At 32.4% G+C, this 25,289-nt stretch overlaps 1 protein-coding gene across 1 annotated transcript in view; it reads left to right on the forward strand.

The window, feature by feature from the left end:
* LOC145263297 (uncharacterized) overlaps positions 1-22,075 on the forward strand; it is a 58,359-nt gene extending 36,284 nt beyond the window's left edge. Inside the window, exons 5-8 of the mRNA XM_080120380.1 lie at positions 5,142-5,297; positions 7,314-7,475; positions 15,102-15,149; positions 21,877-22,075. Of these exons, the coding sequence (XP_079976506.1) occupies positions 5,142-5,297; positions 7,314-7,475; positions 15,102-15,149; positions 21,877-21,965 (455 nt within the window). The 3' untranslated portion in view covers positions 21,966-22,075. The remainder of the gene's footprint in view (positions 1-5,141; positions 5,298-7,313; positions 7,476-15,101; positions 15,150-21,876) is intronic.
* The last annotated feature ends 3,214 nt before the right edge of the window (positions 22,076-25,289 follow it).

Here is a 25,289-nt window from a genome sequence, read left to right on the forward strand (position 1 = left end):
GCTTTACACTAAAATTAGCATAGAAATTAATAATTAATGACATTGCTTTTAACTGAACATGACATAGAAATTAATAATTAATGACATTGCTTTTAACTGAAATTGACATAGAAATTAATAATTAATGACATTGCTTTTAACTGAAATTGACATAGAAATTAATAATTAATGACATTGCTTTTAACTGAAATTGACATAGAAATTAATAATTAATGACATTGCTTTTAACTGAAATTGACATAGAAATTAATAATTAATGACATTGCTTTTAACTGAAATTGACATAGAAATTAATAATTAATGACATTGCTTTTAACTGAAATTGACATAGAAATTAATAATTAATGACATTGCTTTTAACTGAAATTGACATAGAAATTAATAATTAATGACATTGCTTTTAACAGAAATTGACATAGAAATTAATAATTAATGACATTGCTTTTAACTGAAATTGACATAGAAATTAATAATTAATGACATTGCTTTTAACTGAAATTGACATAGAAATTAATAATTAATGACATTGCTTTACACTAAAATTAGCATAGAAATTAATAATTAATGACATTGCTTTTAACTGAAATTGACATAGAAATTAATAATTAATGACATTGCTTTTAACTGAAATTGACATAGAAATTAATAATTAATGACATTGCTTTTAACTGAAATTGACATAGAAATTAATAATTAATGACATTGCTTTTAACAGAAATTGACATAGAAATTAATAATTAATGACATTGCTTTTAACTGAAATTGACATAGAAATTAATAATTAATGACATTGCTTTTAACTGAAATTGACATAGAAATTAATAATTAATGACATTGCTTTTAACTGAAATTGACATAGAAATTAATAATTAATGACATTGCTTTTAACTGAAATTGACATAGAAATTAATAATTAATGACATTGCTTTTAACAGAAATTTACATAGAAATTAATAATTAATGACATTGCTTTTAACTGAAATTGACATAGAAATTAATAATTAATGACATTGCTTTTAACTGAAATTGACATAGAAATTAATAATTAATGACATTGCTTTTAACTGAAATTGACATAGAAATTAATAATTAATGACATTGCTTTACACTAAAATTAGCATAGAAATTAATAATTAATGACATTGCTTTTAACTGAAATTGACATAGAAATTAATAATTAATGACATTGCTTTTAACTGAAATTGACATAGAAATTAATAATTAATGACATTGCTTTTAACTGAAATTGACATAGAAATTAATAATTAATGACATTGCTTTTAACTGAAATTGACATAGAAATTAATAATTAATGACATTGCTTTTAACTGAAATTGACATAGAAATTAATAATTAATGACATTGCTTTTAACTGAAATTGACATAGAAATTAATAATTAATGACATTGCTTTTAACTGAAATTGACATAGAAATTAATAATTAATGACATTGCTTTTAACAGAAATTGACATAGAAATTAATAATTAATGACATTGCTTTTAACTGAAATTGACATAGAAATTAATAATTAATGACATTACTTTTAACTGAAATTGACATAGAAATTAATAATTAATGACATTACTTTTAACTGAAATTGACATAGAAATTAATAATTAATGACATTGCTTTTAACTGAAATTGACATAGAAATTAATAATTAATGACATTACTTTTAACTGAAATTGACATAGAAATTAATAATTAATGACATTACTTTTAACTGAAATTGACATAGAAATTAATAATTAATGACATTGCTTTTAACTGAAATTGACATAGAAATTAATAATTAATGACATTACTTTTAACTGAAATTGACATAGAAATTAATAATTAATGACATTACTTTTAACTGAAATTGACATAGAAATTAATAATTAATGACATTACTTTTAACAGAAATTGACATAGAAATTAATAATTAATGACATTGCTTTTAACTGAAATTGACATAGAAATTAATAATTAATGACATTGCTTTACACTAAAATTAGCATAGAAATTAATAATTAATGACATTACTTTTAACTAAAATTAGCATAGAAATTAATAATTAATGACATTACTTTTAACTAAAATTAGCATAGAAATTAATAATTAATGACATTACTTTTAACTAAAATTAGCATAGAAATTAATAATTAATGACATTACTTTTAACTGAAATTGACATAGAAATTAATAATTAATGACATTACTTTTAACTGAAATTGACATAGAAATTAATAATTAATGACATTGCTTTTAACTGAAATTGACATAGAAATTAATAATTAATGACATTGCTTTTAACTGAAATTGACATAGAAATTAATAATTAATGACATTGCTTTTAACTGAAATTGACATAGAAATTAATAATTAATGACATTACTTTTAACTGAAATTGACATAGAAATTAATAATTAATGACATTGCTTTTAACTGAAATTGACATAGAAATTAATAATTAATGACATTGCTTTTAACTGAAATTGATATAGAAATTAATAATTAATGACATTGCTTTTAACTGAAATTGACATAGAAATTAATAATTAATGACATTGCTTTTAACTGAAATTGACATAGAAATTAATAATTAATGACATTGCTTTTAACTGAAATTGATATAGAAATTAATAATTAATGACATTGCTTTTAACTGAAATTGACATAGAAATTAATAATTAATGACATTGCTTTTAACTGAAATTGACATAGAAATTAATAATTAATGACATTACTTTTAACTGAAATTGACATAGAAATTAATAATTAATGACATTGCTTTTAACTGAAATTGACATAGAAATTAATAATTAATGACATTGCTTTTAACAGAAATTGACATAGAAATTAATAATTAATGACATTGCTTTTAACTGAAATTGACATAGAAATTAATAATTAATGACATTGCTTTACACTAAAATTAGCATAGAAATTAATAATTAATGACATTACTTTTAACTAAAATTAGCATAGAAATTAATAATTAATGACATTACTTTTAACTAAAATTAGCATAGAAATTAATAATTAATGACATTACTTTTAACTAAAATTAGCATAGAAATTAATAATTAATGACATTGCTTTTAACTGAAATTGATATAGAAATTAATAATTAATGACATTGCTTTTAACTGAAATTGACATAGAAATTAATAATTAATGACATTACTTTTAACTGAAATTGACATAGAAATTAATAATTAATGACATTACTTTTAACTGAAATTGACATAGAAATTAATAATTAATGACATTACTTTTAACTGAAATTGACATAGAAATTAATAATTAATGACATTGCTTTTAACTGAAATTGACATAGAAATTAATAATTAATGACATTACTTTTAACTGAAATTGACATAGAAATTAATAATTAATGACATTGCTTTTAACTGAAATTGACATAGAAATTAATAATTAATGACATTACTTTTAACTGAAATTGACATAGAAATTAATAATTAATGACATTACTTTTAGCTGAAATTGACATAGAAATTAATAATTAATGACATTGCTTTTAACTGAAATTGACATAGAAATTAATAATTAATGACATTACTTTTAACTGAAATTGACATAGAAATTAATAATTAATGACATTGCTTTTAACTGAAATTGACATAGAAATTAATAATTAATGACATTGCTTTTAACTGAAATTGACATAGAAATTAATAATTAATGACATTGCTTTTAACTGAAATTGACATAGAAATTAATAATTAATAACATTACTTTTAACTGAAATTGACATAGAAATTAATAATTAATGACATTGCGGGTTTGTATTACTGTACACATAGATTCGAAAACATTGTCAAAAAACAAATATATAACAAATAAATGTTATCAAAGGCAAGATAAGTTACTTTTCTACCATACTGGATATATTTTTCGTGTTTTTATTCAATGTAACATGTTTGTTCAGCTCGAAAACCATACAGTGTTTACCGATGTATTGGAACATTCAAGATGGCGTCTGATTCTCTCTTTAACACGGTCAGTTTGGGTAAAGGTGTTATAAATAAAAAACCGGATAAAATACTGTTAAAAACTTGCTCAATATATGTTACCGTGACATAGGTTGACATATATTCGGCAGGGTTTTAATAGTATTTTGTATAGTTTGTTATTTATAACACCTTTTCCCAAACTTACGGTGTTAAAGAGGGTGTGAGACGCCATCTTGAATTTTCGAATACATCGGTAAACACTGTACGTTTTTCGAGCTGAATAAATATGTTACATTGAATAAAAACACAAAAAATATATCCAGTTTGGCAGAAAAGTAACTTTTCTTGCCTTTGATAACATTTATTTGCTATATATTTGTTTTTTGACAACTTTTTTGAACCTATGTGTACAGTAATACAAACCCGACATTGCTTTTAACTGAAATTGACATAGAAATTAATAATTAATGACATTGCTTTTAACTGAAATTGACATAGAAATTGATAGTTAATGACATTACTTTTTACTGAAATTGACATAGAAATTAATAATTAATGACATTACTTTTTACTGAAATTGAAATAGAAATTAATAATTAATGACATTGCTTTTAACCGAAATTGACATAGAAATTAATAATTAATGAGATTGCTTTTAACTAAAATTAGCATAGAAATTAATAATTAATGACATTGCTTTTAACTGAAATTGACATAGAAATTAATAATTAATGACATTGCTTTTAACTGAAATTGACATAGAAATTAATAATTAATGACATTGCTTTTAACTAAAATTAGCATAGAAATTAATAATTAATGACATTACTTTTAACTGAAATTGACATAGAAATTAATAATTAATGACATTGCTTTTAACTGAAATTGACATAGAAATTAATAATTAATGACATTGCTTTTAACTGAAATTGACATAGAAATTAATAATTAATGACATTACTTTTAACTGAAATTGGCATAGAAATTAATAATTTATGACATTGCTTTTAACTGAAATAGTATGAGTTTCTTACACAAAGTAAGTCTGAATCCACAGTATTTTATTGAAATCACTGCTTTATTTCCCTTGAAAGAGCATTTTTCAATCTATGCCTTTTTTTTTTTTTTTTTTTTTTTTTGTTACAAGATAATTAAACATTTAATCTTTCTTTTTGAAACAGCTTGTCCAATGATTGAGAATGTCTGTGGGCATAATATTACATGTCCAAATAGGAAAGTCTATGAAACCTGCCCCACAAACGCCCTATTACAGAATACAATGATGACATGCAACGAGAGTTTAAAGTGGACATACGATATTATCAACTGCAACAATAGTAAGAAATTTTTTCTTTTTTTTTTGTATTTTTTTTTTGTGGTTTTTCAGATGTGGGTGAATATGCAGAGAAAATACCACACCATTTTTTTTTTTTTTTAGTATTTTAAAGTTAAATTAAATTTCTTTTGTTTATTGAATTATTAGTTGAAAGTACAGAATAGTTACAAAACACTCTCCCCATGTTAAGACCAGATTTCTAAATAATAACTTTATTATTTCAGCATGGTACCTTCTCTGCATAAGTACCCAGATATATCCTTGCAGATATTTGATGCCAATCAGTCTGTTAAACTAGCTCAATTTACAAACAAGAATTTTTTTTCTAAATTTTTGATATTATACATCCAGGGCAATGCCAGTCAAGAAAATACCAACTTTGTATTGTCTTATATTTTTATTTTACATTTCGCTGGACATACAAACACATATCCACATGCTGAGAGGGAAAAGATAACGAAATACCACGGTTTTATGTACAACATGAAAAGAAACTGGAATTTTAGGAAGATTGCAATCATTCCAGTAATTATAAGAGCAACCAGACTCATGAAAAAGAATTTGAAAGATTATCTGGAAAAATATACCCAGTGAAACAAGTGCATAGAGATACAAACCATTCAAGTAAAAAAATAAATAAATAACTTAGAATCTTAAAAAGATCTTGCTTGGAATATATAACATCTAGAATCTCTGGCATCTGGTAGCCTACTCCAGTTTCGCCAAACAAATTAAAAAACAAAAAAAAAACAGACAAGTGACCTTTTTATATATATATATATATATATATATATATATATATATATATAAAAAGGTCAATTGTCTGTTTTTTTTGTGTATATATATATATATATATATTAGATGGTCTTTCGTTTGTGACAATATAAAATTTCAGTTTGATTGATCTGGTCAGCAAGGGTTGAGGATATTTGTTGCAGAGACAAAAATAATGTGATGTATGTATAGTGTGTGTTAAAATAGGCATAATCACGTTTACACACCGGTTCTCGTCAGATCACCAAAGTTAAGCAACGTTGAGCTTGGCTAATACCAGATGAGTGACCATTTGGGAATTCTAAGCGCTGTATGTGCTATCCGCTTATCTCTGCATTGCCTCCAGTCGTCCTGAACCTTTACTTGCCACTGGTAATTAACAACATCCACTGGTTGGAGATTGTGTAATTCTTGCCACAAAAAAATTCCATGCGCAGACACCCTTACAGTGGGTAGCCATAGTCTGTCAAGACTGAAAGAAACTACCAAAATAGGCTTAGTCCTGATGATTTTAGAATAGGATTAAATTAAACAGTATAGGGAGATGTGCACACTAGACTTTGATAATATGACTACAAAATAATGGCTGAGAGTTCTTGGGTTAATACATGTAGAACAGGTGAGGTAGCAAGTTCAGTTCACAGGGGAAGCCTAAGGAAAACATGGTGAAGGAAGTGATAAAATGGACCTAATGGAAAGATGGATAAATAAAGACCTGTCCAAAGATAAGTTGCTTTGAAATTCAATTTCTTAGAGCCATTCAATGTATACCAGCATGTAAGCAGACATTAAACCAAATACAACGATGATAATAATGATGATCAAACAAAGGGGAATGACTCTCACACACTAAGTATCAGGTTTGAGTCTTTTCATTTATATATAGGTCCTGGATATGACCTTAAACTATATCCAGTGGCGAGGCCCAGCTTGCGGGCTTTGAGGAATGTGGAGCCACCCTTTAATAGCCATTGCTCCCAGGTCCATTCTGACCTGGAGTGGTAATAACTGTTAGGGTCCCAACTATGGGTTAAATAGAAACCGACTTGAAAACAAAAAATATATTCTATTAAAAAATTTTTCTTCAAAATCTTTGGATTCGGCATTAAATAACCTGAAAAGGGTTGATATGCCGTAAAACAAAAACAACGAATATATATTTATTTTAAATCAGATTTTCCATTCATTTTTTTCTATTTTGCCACAAGTTTTACTAACATTACAATCTTATTCTTTGTTGTAGTATGCACATTATTAAACACAATAGAAAACGGATTTGTTTCTTGCATGGAGTTTGGGAGCAAGGCTGTCTGCAATATCACGTGCAAGAATGGATTTTATGCAGCCCAGGAAAAACACTTGCCATGTGCTGAAGCAAGGAATAGTACTTGTCTCGCTAATGCAAGTATGTTTACCATTTTCTGTTATTTCTTTGACACGTGTGATTGTGCAAAATGGGTGCTGTTTGGCAGTCCAAGAGAGCTCAATAAAAGGAATAACAATATATTTTAAATTATTATCGTAAATATTTTTTTTGTTTCGGACTGTTGCTCTGTTTATCTGAGTGCTCACATCACAACTCAATTAAATTGAAAAAAAAAAGATAACAAAATATCAAGGTCTTATTGCATGACATAAAAAGAAACTGGAATCTTAAGGAGATCTCTATAATTCCAGTAATTATCGGAGCAACTAGACTCATGAAAAATAATTAAAAGAAAAAACTACCTGGCAAATATACTCTCTGAACCAAGTGAAAGAGAGATCCAAATAATTGCACTTAAAGGGACGCTCAGAATCTTAAAAAGATCTCTTGGTTGGAATATCTGGGTTAGCAGGTGAATATTTAATTATTGGAAGAATTGTAGGATAATAGTCCGCAAATAAATAAAATAGCGGGTGAATGTTTGGCATCCGGTAGGATGCCCCATTCCCAGCTTGAACAAAATAAGAAAATTGAAAGGAATAGTGCTACTGCTGTGGCGTTGTTATCTCTAATAAGGAATTAGAAGAGATGACGTATATTATATATTTGTTGTATCATAAAGGTGATCGTCTAGTCAGTGGTTTTTTTGTTTTGTTTTTTTTTTACATAGGGGACACCACTTATCAAGGCCCGAAGGCCATTCATGGATAAGGGTTATTGTGTTTACAGTAATCAATGAGATGGTATTGTAGTAATCATTAGTATTAGGGGTTTTGATAGAGTGCCTTACTTAATTTTTATTTGTCAGGAGTTTGTTTATGTTGGATTTGAAGACGTCCAAGTTGTAGTCAGGTGGGAAACAGGCAAGCGGCAGAGAGTTCCACTGGCGTGCAGTTCTAAGAAAGAAGCTTTGTTCATGGAATCTACGTTTGGATTTAGGCACAGATAAAGAGTGGGGAAAATTATTGACAGTAGTTTTAGCTAGACGGGTGTTTCTCGTGAAAGATTGGCGAGGGGGGACAAGGGATTGGAGCTCAGACGAGCACCTGCCATGGAAATAACGATAAAACAAAGACAGGCTCGCAAAGTCTCTTCTGTGGGAGAGAGGTTGCTGGAAAGAGAAAAGGGCATCCCCCACTAAACCACGAAGTCTATTTTGTACTCTGTCAAGGCAGAATAGGCTGTTTTTAGCAGCTCCTGCCCAGATGTGGCAGCAGTACTCCATCCTTGGACATACTTGGCTTTTATACAGATAGAGAATTGCATTAGTAGTGAGATATCTTCTGGAGCGGTAGAAGGATCCCACCATTTTCCCAGCGTCCCTGGCAACATATTTGATGTACGTGTTCCATTTCAGATCAGGAGTAATGGTCAAACCCAGAAGCTTGTCAAAACATGGAGCCTCCCCAAGACGAGAGCCATCCATTTCAATTTATGCCAGATGGGGATCAGAGCGTTGATGATGTAAAGATATAAGCTTGGTTTTGGATGCATTAAAAGTGACCAGCCACCTCTTCCCCCATTCTACCACATGCTCAAGATCAGAGGAGAGAGAATTAGAGACAACTTTGTCATTTACGGCCTTTGATGTGTTGCCATAGACGGTAATGTCATCAGCATAGATGTCAACAAATGATTTAAGTATATGTTTTGGGAGATCATTGATGTAGATCAGGAAGAGAGTTGGGCCCATGATGGACCCCTGGGGGACTCCAGTATTAATACTGTGGGCCTCTGATTTCTGCCCATCAACCACTACTCTTATGAACTTATCAGAGAGAAATGATTTAATAATTGAGAAAACATTTCCAGTAATACCATAGCTGGAAATCTTGTGAAGTAGGCCCTTATGCCATACCTTATCGAAGGCCTTCGATATGTCAAAAGCAATTGCCCTGGAAAGGAAACCTTTGTCAAGAGATTCACTAATCCTATGTGATATAACCATTAGCACATCTGCTGTAGATCTTGCAGAGCGGAAACCATATTGTGTGTCACTAAGAAGGTTGTTTCTGCTGAGATGGTTGACTACTTCTTTATTTAATATGGATTCCAACAACTTACTCATGACATACAGGAGACTTATTGGTCTGTACTGAGAGGGAGATGACTTTTCACCTGAATTCTTAAATGCAGGGCATACTGATGAGGTTTTTCAGGGTGTTGGAAAGCACTTCTCCTTAAGACAACGCTTAACCAGTTTTGTAAGTATGGGGGCAAGTTCTGGTTGGAGCTTTTTCAGCACTATAACTGGAATGCCATCAGGGCCAGTTGCTTTACTGGAATCAAGGTTCTTGATTAGCTTGGCGACCTCACGCACAGATATTTGTATGTTGCATAGCGTTTTGTCTTTTATAGGAGGAAATACAGGGAGTTGATGGTCATTGTTGCATAGGGTAGAATTAGCTGCAAAGTTCTTGGCATACAATCTGGCCTTGTCTGATGCTGACGAGATGACCTCAGGTCCATTGATGATAGTTGGGATAGAATGCACGCTTCTGTTCAAGATCCTGTTTGCTATTTGCCAGAACTGGTGGGAACCAAGCCGCTGCTCAGCTACTTTGGATTTAACAGACTGAGCATATAGCTAGCTCTCTTGCATTTTTTATTACTCTTTTACAGTGGTTGTTGGCAGTCCTGAAAGCAGCTTTAGTCTCAGTACATCTATTACGTTGGTAGCTATGAAAAAAGTGATTTCTGTGCGCGATGGCAGCAGCACATTCAGGGGAGAACCATGGCTGTCTGTTAGGTTTTGCTGGAATTTTTTGGATGGTATGAATCGGTCTATGCCTACAATTAATCATTCAGTCAGGTCTGATACTATAGAGAACACATCCTTTTTAAACATGGAATGCAGAGGTAGGTCAGATATAAATGTACGGAAGCTATCCCAGTCAGCCATAGAGTATCGATACACAGTACGGTGGAGAGGTACGTCTGAAGACTTATTACATTTCATTTTTATCTTAACTGCTACAACTGAGTGGTCAGAGGATCCCAGAGGAGATAGAACGGAACATGAACACAGCTCAGGGGAAGTTGTGAGGAAAAGGTCGAGAAGGCTTGCATATTGACCAGGTGTATTAGGCACACAGGTGGGTTCGTGAACAATCTGAGTGAGGTCATAGGCAATGGCAAAATCATGTGTTAACATCATGTGTGATCGTCTAGTGGTCCGTCTATTTGTTTATATGCTTTTAAGTGTGACTGTGTGTGTGACATGTCATGCATTTTCAGACATACCTTCTGTGTCTTGGATGTTGGTCCATCTGGGATCATCTCATCTTGGAGGGGAGACCTGGTACCTGTTTTGGACGAAGATTCAATCACTCCAAGACAAGGAATTAGTTTTATAGTTTATTTCACTTTCCAGATGTCTCGCAGAAGATGGAAAGTGAATCTCTGGCTTGTGTTATTTCTGTTCTACACACATCAACGTTTCCCCTCCCCTGCAGTGAAGGGGAGGAGACGACGGTAAAGCTGTCTAAGCCGAAACCAAATCTCAACGATTCAGCTAACCTGATCACGTGACTCGCGCGCAATCCGATCAGCTGATCTTGACTTCCGGTCAACGTGTCTACAATATAATTTACACATCTCCCTCTCCCTCCCCCCTCCCTCTCTCTCTCTCTTGATCCATTCTCTAACACTGCTACTAAGAGTGAACTCTTATCGTTTGCTGGTGAAGAGAACAAAAAAGAAAATAATCCGGCACCAGAAAGAAGCGAGTATACTAAGGAGTTGATATTTTGTGTGTGTTCTCAATTATTGTGACTACTTGCTTTCAGTATTCCTCACTAGAAATTATTACTCTCCTAGTTTTAATTTTTTCATATAGACATAATTTATTAGAAGAACAAGTCCACACATGGCCCAAGACAAAGCATGCACACGCACACCTACACACATACACATACTCATGCACACACATAATCACATATACACATATATACACACACGTGCATGTACACATACATGCACCTATACACACATGTATGCACACGTGCACATGCATGCACACACACTCTGCTTACTAAAATTACTCATATGCAAGTTCCCACGTATACACTGACAAAACAAAGACCAGCATCTATACATTATTTTTTTTTTTTTTTTTTACACAGTGATCACCACTTATCAAGGCCCAGAAGCCACTCAGGGATAAGGGTTATTGCAAGTACATTACGTTAATGTGGAGATTTGATGAAGTGTTTACTTAAGGGGGCGGTTCATTAGGAATTTGTTAACGTTGGACTTGAAGCAATCCAAGTTGTAGTCCGGTGGGAAGCAGGCAGACGGAACAGAGTTCCACAGGCGTGCAGTTCTAAGAAAGAAGCTTTGTTCATGGAATCCGCATTTTGATTTAGGCACAGATATAGAGTGGGGGAAATTTTTCACAGTGGATTCAGCTAGCCGGGTGGTTTTCATGAAAGATTGGCGAGGGGGGACCAGAGATACATTGCTTGCTGAACTAACACACATTGCCATATACGTATTCACACTGAGAGAATGCAAACATATATATATATAAATAATATTTTTATAAATTAATATTATTTTGATCTACAGACATTAGTGCTTTATGCTTATGAAATCATCAGTATAGGAAGTGATAATTACTACTGGTTTGGAGATTTTAAGCCTGTTACAAAATCACTTGATCAATAATTATTATCATGAGAAATGATAGAGGATTAAGTCCTATATATAACTAGCCTGGGTGTCCGGAATTGCCCGAGTGTTTGAAGGTGTGTTGAGCAAAAAAATAAATAAATAAAAAGTGGTAGTAGGTAGGCTTGAACCCGTACTGTGAAGGAGGAAAAGAACGTGAAAAAAAAAAAAATGTGACGTCTTAGCTGTTGCACCCATTGCCAAATCGGAATTGATGAATTTTTAAATTAAGGCTAGTAAATCAAAAAGAGGGAATGATTTTCGTAAATATCAGTGAAAAAAGCGACCCCCTGCTTGTAGAAAAGTGTCCTGTTGAGGGTGAAGGAATTAATGTTTTCAGCCAATTTTTTGATAATTGGTTGAGCTTCAAGACAATACCGATCTTATGAAAATCCGTCGCCTCTGTCAAAAGTTTTTGCAAGACATACAAACATACATACATTTAAACAGACAGGTGAGATTTATATAATAGATGTCAAGCCAAGTGGACAAATACAGAAATATATATATACTAGCAGGCTAACCTGATGTTGGCCAAAATTGAATGATGATTAATGAGTATTGTTTCACACTCCCATATCTTTATTGTCATCAAAATTGGTTAAATCGCCCATTTTTTTTTTTTCAGTCAAATGGATTGATTACCTGCTCTAGTTGGGAACCCATCAATTTTCACCGATAGTAAGCTTGCATGCTTCTCACAGTGACTTAGTTTACAATACATTGTTTCAACTAACGTGTATCTCACATGAACAGTAAGAATAACAAAGACGCTACATTTGAAAACAATTCTGAAGAGATAACAATTTAAAATAGTTTATTTAAACATAATACAATCGATGATTCAACTAGGATGATAGAGGATTTGATGTCTTTTTAGATCATGTTGTTCAAGCATCCATGTTGGATTTTAATCTCATAATGATGTGTCGGTGCAACTACATTATAACGGTGAAATTCAAAATTTTTAACATTAAATTTCAAGGCAAATAAATGGTCTCTACTTAATTGCCATGCTACAAACGATAATGTAGAAAAAAAATTATTAAAGATAACATTTTTTTGATACAAATTAGTGAAAGTAAAATGTTTGGCTAAAAATATACCGGAGAATTTCAGGGGGGGGGGTAAAAAGCATATAACTGTTGCTAATTTTTTTTTTAATAAATATGAGCTACTTGCCTTGTTTTTAGCATAACTGAGTTACTTCCCTTCTAATTGTCACGTGTCCCTAAAAGAATATGGCAAAGTAGTTTTTATGATCTAGATCAAGAACTTGTGGGGTTTTTTTTTTTTAATAATATGGTAATTTTTAAGTGCTTCTGTAGATATCATTACTTTTAGTTGAAATTAACACAAAAAGTCAGCAGATACCATTTTCTTTTTTAAATCAATTTTTTTCGTTTTCCAAATTTTGCTATTGTAGTATAATTGCACCAATCTATCTTTAGCAAGAGCAGATACTCTTCATTCAATATCTCTTGACAAAGGTAGATAATTTCAAAGTACAAAACGAGTAATCTTTTACTACAGCAAATAACTTGCTGTTTAGTTCTTTCTTACAGCAAGAACTCCGACACCAAGGTCGGAAAGTGGGGTTGTGAAGTCAGCGCTCCCTAGGAGGGGCACTCTGATCTGCAAAAAGTGCCTGGGTAGCCCCGTTGATATCTATAATATAAATCTCACCTGTCTGTTTAAATGAATATATGTTTGTATGTCTGCCTAAAACTGTTGACAGTCAATGGTTTTCACAAGATTGATCTCATTTTGAAGCTCAACATCTTGGTCGACAAATATCGAAAAATTGGCCAAAAACATTAATTCCTTCACCTTCAACTGGGCCGTTTTCTACAAGGAGGGGTTGATTTTTTGCAAGCCATTTTTGCAAGTCATTGTATCGGTTGAATTGACTTTGCCTAATTTTAAGTTTTCAAACTTCCGGTCAAATCATGGAGTAGCGGTAAAACGTCAGATTTTCTTTCACTTTTTTTTCCGCCTTCATGTCACAGGTTCGAGCTTGCATGCCTACTACCACTTTTTTTTTTTCTTGCTCAACACATACCTCCAAACACCCGGGCAATGCCGGGCACCCAGGCTAGTTCTTTGATAAGGGCCTCTCTCGCGACTGGCATAATGGTTATCATACTTGACACGTTGTCTTTAGGTTTCAATGAATTTTTGATCCAGACTTGAATCTTGGTATATAGGGTATGCAGACATGTGGAAAACTTTTTAATCAGTTTTCATCTGGAAAAAAAAGGTTGCTAAGGTGTCAAAAATTAAAAAATTTGTGCATAGGGGTCATCAGGGTTTTATGCACATGCGTGAATCGTTCACATGACAGATTCCGTATGTAAATAAGTATATTTGAAAATGCTTTATAAAGATCGTATCAAGCTGGCTTGATTTTCTTTAGGTTTTAGTTTCGATCTCAGCTCATGTATTTTTTTTTTTTTTACTCACAAGAAAAAAACAATAGTCGTATGCACATATCTCAGTTTCTTTTTGTTTTGTTTTTTTCTTAATTTTTTTAAGGAATTTAACGTTATGTCAAATACCAGGGAACACCGGGTCCATCTGCTAGTATATATATATATATATATATATATATATATATATATATATATATATATATATATATATATATTACTACAATAAACATTCATAACCCCTAGCTATAATAAAAAAGGCTATAATCATGCACTAATAACTAGTTTTGTATTTTGGAATTATCTACCCTTGTCAAGAGATACTGAATGAGGATTATCTGCTGTTGCTAGAGATATAGCGTTATCCAACATGGATGCTATATGTTTCAAATAAAAGTTGGTATTTTTTTTTAATACAAATTATTAGATTTTTGCCATAAAATGTTTCCTGTTATTTTCTTTTGTTTTGACTATTATTTATTTTTTGTTATTTTATTTTTAACAGAAACTCATAACGGAACCCTAATATATGTAATCATTTTTATAGTGATTTGTAAGTATTTAACTTTATTTATTATTTTTAATAATTGTTGTTCATTTCTACGTTTTTAAACAGATCATTATTTGAATTTGAGCCACAACACATTTCTCCAGATTTTTAATACTCTCCGCTTTTTTTCTTCCACTATTGTAATTTACTGGTTTTCAATGTCACAGTCTTGTTTATTGTTACTCACTCATTTTTGATCCCACAGACTCTCATTCAGAATATATATATTTTTAAGCAACATATACACGTTTTTTTTTTTTTGTTTTTTTTTTGGGGGGGGGGGTTGTAAATTTTAACATTTAGGGTGTGCATATATATATATATATATATATATATATATATATAGCTATTCACATACAATACTGTTTCGCTGTATCACAGCTCATGAGTGTGGCTAGACAGGCAATGGCAATCAAGGTTTATCACCAGACTGCTTTCTTTTGTGGAAAGCAACCATTTAGGACAATGCACATGTTTCCTATTTTTGCACATGTTTCCTGTTTTTGTAAATTTTAACATTTAGGGTGTACATATATAAATACTAGCAGGACCCGTTAACCAGCGTTGCCCAGTGGTAGCATGCACCCCTCCCCATCCTGTGTAAAAATTTAAAATACGGCTGTTGTTTTTGTCGTTTGCCAACCCCCAACCTACTCATGTTAAAAATGTCATTTTGAGTAAACACCCCATTTTGTGCCCTGGGGTGGGGTTGTCACAAAATTTGCTTAGAGGTTCAGGGTAAAGTTCAGGATAAGGTATTTTTGTTGGCAAGCTTTACATTTACTCCTTGTAAAACTTCATCTGGCATTATTTCTTTTTTTGGTAAAGATGAAGAAAAAAAAATCATTTAAAACTACCACTTTTAAAGGTTTTCGGGTTTGTGAAAACGAAAATAACAAAAATCTGGTATACGAGTAGTTTCTAAAATCTGAATAAATGTTAGTTTCTAATAAGTGGGGGATCACTTTTTTATAATAATTTAACATAAAATAAGCACCCACTTTATGGTTGCATTTTTTTTTTTTTTTTTTTTCAGGTGGGGATGCATACAATGAACACAATTTAACGTAAAATGAGCACCCATTTTTTTTTGTTTGGGTTAGGTACACGTCAAATGAATTATTAATGCCTGGTAGCCCCCCCCCCCAAAAAAAAGGTGGGTGCTCAGTTTATGGTAAATTGTGTTCATTGTACGCCGACCTCTCTCCCTCCCCAAATAAAAAGTGGCCATAAAGTGGGTGCTCATTTTACATTAAATTATTATATACAAGTGATCCCCTACTTTTTGAAACTAACAGTATTTAATATTTTTTAAACTACTCGTTTGCCGAAATTTTAAATGTTATTTTCGTTTTCAGCACCCTGGAAATCTATATAAGTCGTAATTTTAAAGGATTGGTCGACGATGGAAAGAATCCTCATATTTACCCCTTTTTTATTTGTTAAATAACGTGGTTAAGTGAAATTAAAATTTAATGACATCCTCACATGTGTAATAATAACGTGATGTAATTTTATCCATTTATAGTTTGTGTATATAAATAAACATGTAAATCGAATCAGAAACTCAAAAACCAAATGAAACGAAATATTATCCTATGCGTCCCTAGTAATCGTTGCGGCATATTTAAGAATAGAATAAAATAAAAGGTTAATTCAAAATAATTATTAACCACATGTTAACAAGTGAAATAATAGTGTGATTTGATTTTAGCCATTTCTAGTTTGCGAAGTGGTTATAATGTAAACAAACATGCAAATTCCAAAATTGAATCGGCAACGCGAAAACAAAATAAGATGAAATATTTTTCTAAAGCATTCCTAGTAATATTAAAAATGAATTACTGTCTCGTTATCTTTATTACTAAAATAAAATATAATTGATAATTATTTGCCACTGTATCTTTAATAATAATAATCTATTTTATAAATCTCACTTGTCTGTTTTAATGTATGTATGTTGAGTCGTCCAAAGGCAGAGTGGGCTACCCTAATCCTGTTCTCCACATCCTTCTTGCATGTGAGAGCAAATGTGAGGATGCTCCCTAAGTAGGGGAACTGGTCCACTTTTTCTTGTCCAACATCCACCAAGACTGATACTCCCAAACTTTACCACCACAATAAATGACCAACCACTGTATATGTTACATGATAAAAGAGCTGTCCCCTTTTCATGAAAGTAAAAAAATAGGGAATTAGTTAAATGTAAATATGAAATAGGATAGTCAAGGATTCGAACTTGCGAAGCTAGACTTGGAATTGAGAATTCCAATCATAAGTTAAAATAAACACAGAATGTTATTATAAATGGAATGTCCAGTTAAATTGTTGATTCTGTTAAAATATTTAATAAATACAAATTTGGCTGGAAACTATTCGCATTCTTAGAAAGAGACAAGTATGTTAAATTCCTTTGTAAAACGGTCCTGGATATGACCTAAAACTATATCCAGTGGTGAGGCCACAACTTGCAGGCTTTGGAGAGTGTGGAGCCACCCTTTAATAGCCATTGCTCCCAAGTCCATTCTGACCTGGAGTGGTAATAACTGTTAGGGTCCCAACTATGGGTTAAATAGAATCCGACTTAAAAAACAAATATAATGCATTAAAAATTGTTCCTCAAAATAACTAGACTCGGCATTAAATAACCTGAAAAAGGTTGATATGCCATAAAACAAAAACAACTAACCAAACCTTTGTAAAACAACAAAGAGAATGGGAAATCTCCTGGTCATCAGAAATGGTTTCAAGACGTGCAAATCGCGCATGTTGGAAACACGTGAGTTGTGGTCACATTGACGAGACATACGTGTGATTTCTCAATATAGGAAAGAGTTCGAAGTCAGTTGGGGGAAATCCGATCTGTCAGATCAGAGAAGCAGAGGAGATCAGACTGATTCTCCATTAGAGTCAAGGCTCTCTCTGGAAGCGAGAGGGTTTAGAGATAACCATGTAACAACTTTGAATCCCTGAAATACAAAATCATGTCCGACTGGTCGAAGAATAAATGATCACCATGTTTTTTATAACTGCCATCTTTTTGTGTTCATCATTACAACAAGAAAGGTAACATGTTTATATTATATGTACAACTGTCAAACGTAAATGTCAAACGCACTATCTCTCAGTCTATCTGTCAAGATATTCAAAAATCTCCTCTCATTGAATTACAGGCTAGGCTCTCTTGTAGTAACATGTACACTGTCTATTATATATATACAGAACTGTCTCTCTCTTTATATATATCCTATTTAAGTCTCCAATATGCTATCTCCACAAACATGACATCCTAAAACAATATGAACACTCACAATGAATATATATAATATCTAGCATCTCACAACACTCAACAACATGAACACTCCTAAGACTGTCTCTATCACTCTAAGACTCTTAATAACATGAACAACAAGAAATATATAAGTCGTCACCTAAATAAGAACTATGTAACATACTCTCATATTTGGTACCTTCTAAAATAAGACGGTATGTAACATATATATATTTATATATATAATATATATATAGGTCTCTTCTGTAGAAACAACCACTTAGGACAATATATATATTTTAGGCAACATATGCATATTTTTTTTTGTTTTTGCATATCTCCTATATAATAAAATGACTGCAGAAATTCGCATCTTGACGAAAGTATTGTAGGTTTGTAACAAAAGATGCCATATACAAATTCAATACATCTAGCCTAATAGCCACTATTTTATGTATCTTTCAAACACCATTTAATACACATTCAATCATGATAATAAAATGCTACATTGCACCCGACGAGCAACACTGTCACAATCGCAACATCCTTAGAGGAAGCAGTCCCCATTTTCCTCTCTAAATATTTACTCTTACAACCACTACCAGTTGTCATCGGAAACGATTCTACATGTTCCACAGATACTGTGCTTACATCAATCATAACTGGCTCAATTATGCATAGAGATAACATAATCTTTCCTATTTCCAATTCATAAATAATGAAGTCTCCCTAGCCAAATTCCATCCATTCTGATTGGCTGAATGCTGATAATTCTCATATTTTGGAATCCAGTTATTTGCTTCATAAATGAATGCTTAGTAACATTTCAATATGGCATCGCTAAGAGACATATTTATAACAACAAAGTCTTCGTCAAAATATCACCAAAACTCAGTTCTTATACCATTAAACACGCTGTGTGTACTATGGTGTTGTTTGAAAACAACTCATTACTTGTGTATTTAAATATTGACAATTTCAGCTTCCAAAATATTTGCAGCTTTTATATTTAGATTTTTATTAATAACATAAAATAATGCTGCTGTCTTCGACAACAACGCCTTTCTCAAAACATCAACAAAACTTTTCTTTAACATAAAAAACACTGCATGTCCACTGGTGATGTTTCAAAATTATGTATTACATATTTATTTATACACTGAGGAATTTAACTCCCAAATAATTGCGACTTTTGTATTAAGATTTTTCTTAAAAACTTAAAATAAACAAATCTCCATGTCTTCGTAGACAACAATAACAATGATAACATTGCATTTTTTATTTATTTTGCCGAAAGATAAAGACAGAAATTTATTGAACAAACTAAAACAAACTTATTTTTTGCCAAGTAAATTGTAAAGGATAGCTCCCAAATATTTGCATTTTTTTTTTATTATATCTAAAGATAAATGCAGAAATTTATCGAACAAAATAGAATATAACTTTTGCCAACAATTGTATTTATGCTACACATTTCCTTTAATAATATTCCGGGTACTTCTGCAGTATACGGACAGTGGCCATCTTTTTAGGTGCATTTTACTAAACTGCCACCAGGTGGCAATTCTCGGTCAAAGAATAGGGCAATGTTACTTCAATTCAAAAACTGTTTCACAAAAAAAATATCCAATGTTGCTTTAATTCAGAAAAGTGTTTCCTTTAAATTATTAATTCATTGTTAACTCTTCAAAGTTGCTTTAATTCGAAAAATGTATCATTTAAATTATTTGTTTGTAAAAAAAAAAATTTACAATTTTACTTCATAAAAATCCAATGTTGCTTTAATTCAAAAATTGTTTTCTTAAAATTATGTTTTCTTATGCAGACTTTTAAATAAATGGTTTTTTTTACAATTATATATTGATACATTTTTATACAATAAATATTTTTGTTTTCAAATATTTTTCTGTTCGGAAAAAAATTCTTGTTTGTTACTTATTTGCCGTGTTGTTTCACCAAAAAAAAAAAATTAGTTATCGCCCATAACAATGGCCGCCATCTGTATACTGAAGAAGTGCCATATTCCGTAATATTTTGTTTTTCTTTTGGAACAAATCATTAGCAAATATATTCGATTATTTGCAAGCTAGACTCTTCAATATATATATATATATATATATATATATATATATATATATGAAATGCATCTGTACTTTGCCAAAGTACATCCATTTTGGCTACAGGCACCAGTGCTTGCAATTATAATGGGTTAGCAGTGGCTCCCACAAACAACGGTAGCTTGTTTTTTTTTGTTTTACAGGTGGAGTGGGGGCATACTTCCACCATGCAACGCTGGTACACAGATCTTACTAGTGTGTGTGTGTGTGTATATATATATATATATATATATATATATATATATATATATATATATATATATTAGTAGAACTCCGGGATATGGTGGCTCTAGGATACGTTTTTTCAGGTTACAAAGTTGCTATATTTGCCCCGCCTTACGGTGTTATTTATAATGTTATTTGATTATATACATGTGTATTATATACTGTACTGTATTTTGTTACTAATTTTTAATGCCGTATCTCTGAGGTGTACTGAATGAAGACTGGTTTCATCTGTGGAAAGTAATCATCTATTAAATCCCTTGACGAGGATTTCTGGTTTCAGCCAAACATTTGTCTGAAACATAAGCATGTGCAGCATCCCAAAAGTTCAATTTGTAATTCTATGCAGATTTCATAGTTTGACAAGAGGAAGAATGTTGGAGGTTACATCAACCAAAATCTGAGAATAGCATCCAAGATGAGGACAGTAGTATTATATATTCGCTGTGGCTGATCGTCAAATGTGATTTTCAGTCTATTTAATTTCTAAAAATCAACCTTTGTGATTGTCTTGATTCATTGGCGATAATAAGAAAACACAGCTGGTTATTAAAAAATATTTTGTTTATTTAAAATAACTTTTTTGTTTTTTGAATGACAGTTTTCACATTAATGATGGCGGACGGGGCGGGGTGGTGTGTGGAGGAGAATGTGTTGCTTGGCTCGCCTGCCTATCGTGATCACTCCCTCTTATGGTCACTCCCTCTTATGATCACTCCCTCTTATGGTCACTCCCTCTTATGATCACTCCCTCTTATGGTCACTCCCTCTTATGATCACTCCCTCTCTCTTTATTGTTTGCCATCAACATTTCAGTCATGTATTGTCTTGAAAATGTGGGTCAATCTTGCTGACCCAATCTCAGGGAATTCTACGTCCCACAATTTGATCTCCTTTGTCATCTCCTATCGCTCCAAATCGAGGCTTGCGATCGGCTTTCCTTTGACATCGCTCCAGGGGATTTTGATTTTCTAAGAGTATGCATTTCTTAAAATAACGGATTTTACACAAAATATTAATTTTATTTTTTTATTTCTCTCTATGAATGATCAAAATTGGTCATCTATTTTTTTTTTTTTTTTATCAAAACTAAGATGAAAAATGTATATAATTACAGGTCTTTTGATGATACTGGCAGCAGTAATATTTTTTGTTGCTAAAAGAAAAATGGTAAGACCTTCTCCAGTAAATGGTAAGTATTCGTAAATAAATTTTTTTGTTAGATCAATCCACAATCACATGACAGTCTGAAAACACATTCCTCAACCAGAATTCCCGTTAAGGTTCCACAAACTAAAAAAAAAACAAAATAAAAACATAGCCATAAGCCCCTGGAGGGGCATAGGCCATCTACAACTTTGTAGATGCTTTTTGTTTGGATGGGGGAGGGGGTACTGGCCCCACACCCAACCTTTCCAGAAATGGTCACCCATCTGGTACTGGCCAGGCTCAACGTTGCTTAACTTCAGTGATCTGGTGAGAACCCACGTGTCAACATGGTTGTGCCATACTCTCCACAAACTAAGGGTTCGATTAAAAAGTTAGGGTAAGGGTTCGATTAAAAAGTTAGATAACCTAATGCACTTGTAACCTTTCATTAAATTCTACTATGATAAAAAAGGAACTTTGTCTGTGTGTATGCATGAAAGTTCATTCCTTATGGACTCTGAAATAGCCGAGCCATTGTTTTTGAAATTTTACACAAAGGTATTTGATGTGTCTGATAGTGTTCTTATCTGAGTTTTGTATTGGAATGCGTCTGATAAGTTACGATAATCGAAAATATCCAATTAAAAAAAGGATGTCCGATTTTGAGCCAAGTTAACCTAACATTGTAAGTGCATTTGATAAGTTTTATTGCTGCACTACACAAGCAGAAAGTCTCAGCCTATCAAATCAATTGTAGATTCTTTTATAAGACGGAGGTGTGTTCGAAATGAATGTTTCTTATTAGAACACAATTGAACTATGATACTTGACTGACTCTTGTACATTAAACTTTAATTCGAGTGATTATGTAAAAATATAAGTTCAATTTTTATTCAAGTGATTATGTAAAAATATAATTTCATTTTTAATTCAAGTGATTATGTAAAAATATGATTTCATTTTTAATTCAAGTGATCATATAAAAATATAAGTTCATAAACCCAATAGTTACGTATTGATAAGACAGGGGTGCATTCAAATTGAATGTTTTTGTTTAGAGCACAAGTGAACCATGATACTTAACTTTTGCATTTTAAACTTTAAATGAAGCCATTATTTACTGATAATTTTAGAAAATCAACAGTAGATTCTTGTAATATTAACTTGGTTGTTAGTAATAAGTGAGAACTAGACACGAAGTGTATTTTTACACGTCTTTATTCATCAGCCATCTATGAACTCTCTAGCATAGCGAATCTGTACAAGGGTAGAGAACTCTTACAATTGAAGAGTTCCTACTGTCACATCCCTCCTCTCAGATAGGTGTCTTTTATTTATTTATTCGTACATTATAAAGTCCTTGTACTTGAGGGGGGGGTCGCCTTGTTCTTATGGGTCGGTTTCGAGTTGGTATCTCTGACTGTTGGTTTGCCTCCACTGGTTGTCGTTGCTTGTCATGTGGCGTGTCTCTGTCGTTGATATTGGACGGAGTATTTGCTTCTAGTGAGTCAAGGTTTTGTTGGGGCATTTGCGTTGTATCATCCCAACTAGTGTTTTGAATGGGTGCGTTTATAGCAGTTCGTTTTTGAGGATTATATATTTCTTGCAGATGTCGTCTGTTGCGCCTCAGCAATCTTCCGTCCCCATGCATCTTGACGATGTAACTGCGTGGTTCAGTGCATTTGTCGACCACTGTCGCCGGTTGCCAGGTGTCATCTTCCTGTAGGATTGCCACTCTGCTTCCAACAATTAGTTCTGGGAGATCTTTTGCACATTTGTTGGAGTGTTGTTGCTGTTTTTTGCTTCTTGCACACAATTGTTGTCCGATCTCCTCATCTCTTCGGTTATCTGCGCTTAACAAAATTGGAAGTTTTGTTCTTATTTTCCTATTGTATAGGATTTCTGCCGAGGATGGCAGGTGGTTGTCAAGTGGGGTTGATCTGAGGCATAGAAGGGCCATTTGACAATCCATTTTAGATTTGTTGGCTTTTGTGAATGTCTTTTTTACAGTTTGGACCATTCGTTCTATGAACCCATTTGATTGTGGGTACCTGGGGCTTGATGTGATGTGAGTGAATCTCACTCTGTGACGAAATTGTGGAACTCGTTGGAGACAAAATATCTTGCATTGTCTGTGTATAGCCTTTCAGTTATGCCATGAACAGCGAATATTGCTTTGAAGTATTCTATGCAATTTAAGCTTGTTGTGCTTTTCAGCGTTTTGACGAAGGGCATTTTGCTATATTAATCAGCGATCAGTAGGAATTGTTCATTGTTAAAATCAAAAATATCTCCGGCAACGTACTGGAACGGTCGCGTTGCATGTTCCTTGATGATCATAGCTTCTTTTTTATTTTTTCTTTGATGTTCTCTGCGGATCTCACATGTCCTTACTGGATCTTCTATGTCCTTGAACATTCCTCTCCAAAACACGCTGTTTTTCGCCGTAAGTTGGCATTTTTCGATGCCTTGGTGAGCATCATGGATTCTCTTGAGTACCATGTGTTGCATACTTTTGGGTATGACTATGGATTGTCACTTTGTGACCATACCATCTTGTACGGATAGGCATTCTTTCAGTAACCAGTAATTTCTAATTATTTTAGGAGTATATTTTACTCATCTGGCCATCCATTTAGTATCACCTCTTTAAGTGTTTTGAGTTCATCATCTGCTTCAGTTGCATTTTGTAGTTCAGTCTGTTTCTGGGCTGTAATGTCAACAGTGTGTATGTTTAAGTCAAGTTCGATTTCCTTACCTAAGGTTGGTTGTTTTTTTGACAAGTAGTTTGGGATACACATTTCTTTTCCTGGTTTGTATGTTATTTGTGCATCGTACGGTTGCAATCTTAATAACATTCTTTGTAGCCGTGGGGGTGCCTGCGCTATGTTCTTATTCTGAATATTTTCTAGTGGCTTGTGGTCCATTTCCACTATTATTTTTTTCCCATATATGTATGTATGGAATCTCTCACATCTGAATACTACTGCTAGTAGTTCGCGTTCTATGTTTGCATAACGTGATTCTGTTTCGGTCAGACTCTTGCTCGCGAAGGCAACAGCTTTGTTATTGTATATGAGTATTGCGCCCAGTCCTATCATGCTTGAGTCCACTTGGATAATTGTGTCTGCATTGGGATCAAAGTATGCTAAACAAAGTTTTCTGTGGATGTGGTCTTGTCGTGTGTCTCGGTCCACTGATACTCTGCATCCTTTTTGAGTAATGACCTCGGTGGCGTTGTTTTGGTGCTGAGATCTGGTATAAAGGGGCTTAGGTATTGTATCATACCTAAGAATTGTTGGAGTTCTTCCCTGTTAGTTGGTGCTGGTTTCGATTTTATTTTATCGCATTTGTCGGAGTCTGGGTGAGATCCATTCTCGT

This window comes from Euprymna scolopes, chromosome 3 (assembly GCF_053919585.1).
Source record: "Euprymna scolopes isolate OS-2025 chromosome 3, ASM5391958v1, whole genome shotgun sequence".
NCBI classification, from domain to species: domain Eukaryota; kingdom Metazoa; phylum Mollusca; class Cephalopoda; order Sepiida; family Sepiolidae; genus Euprymna; species Euprymna scolopes.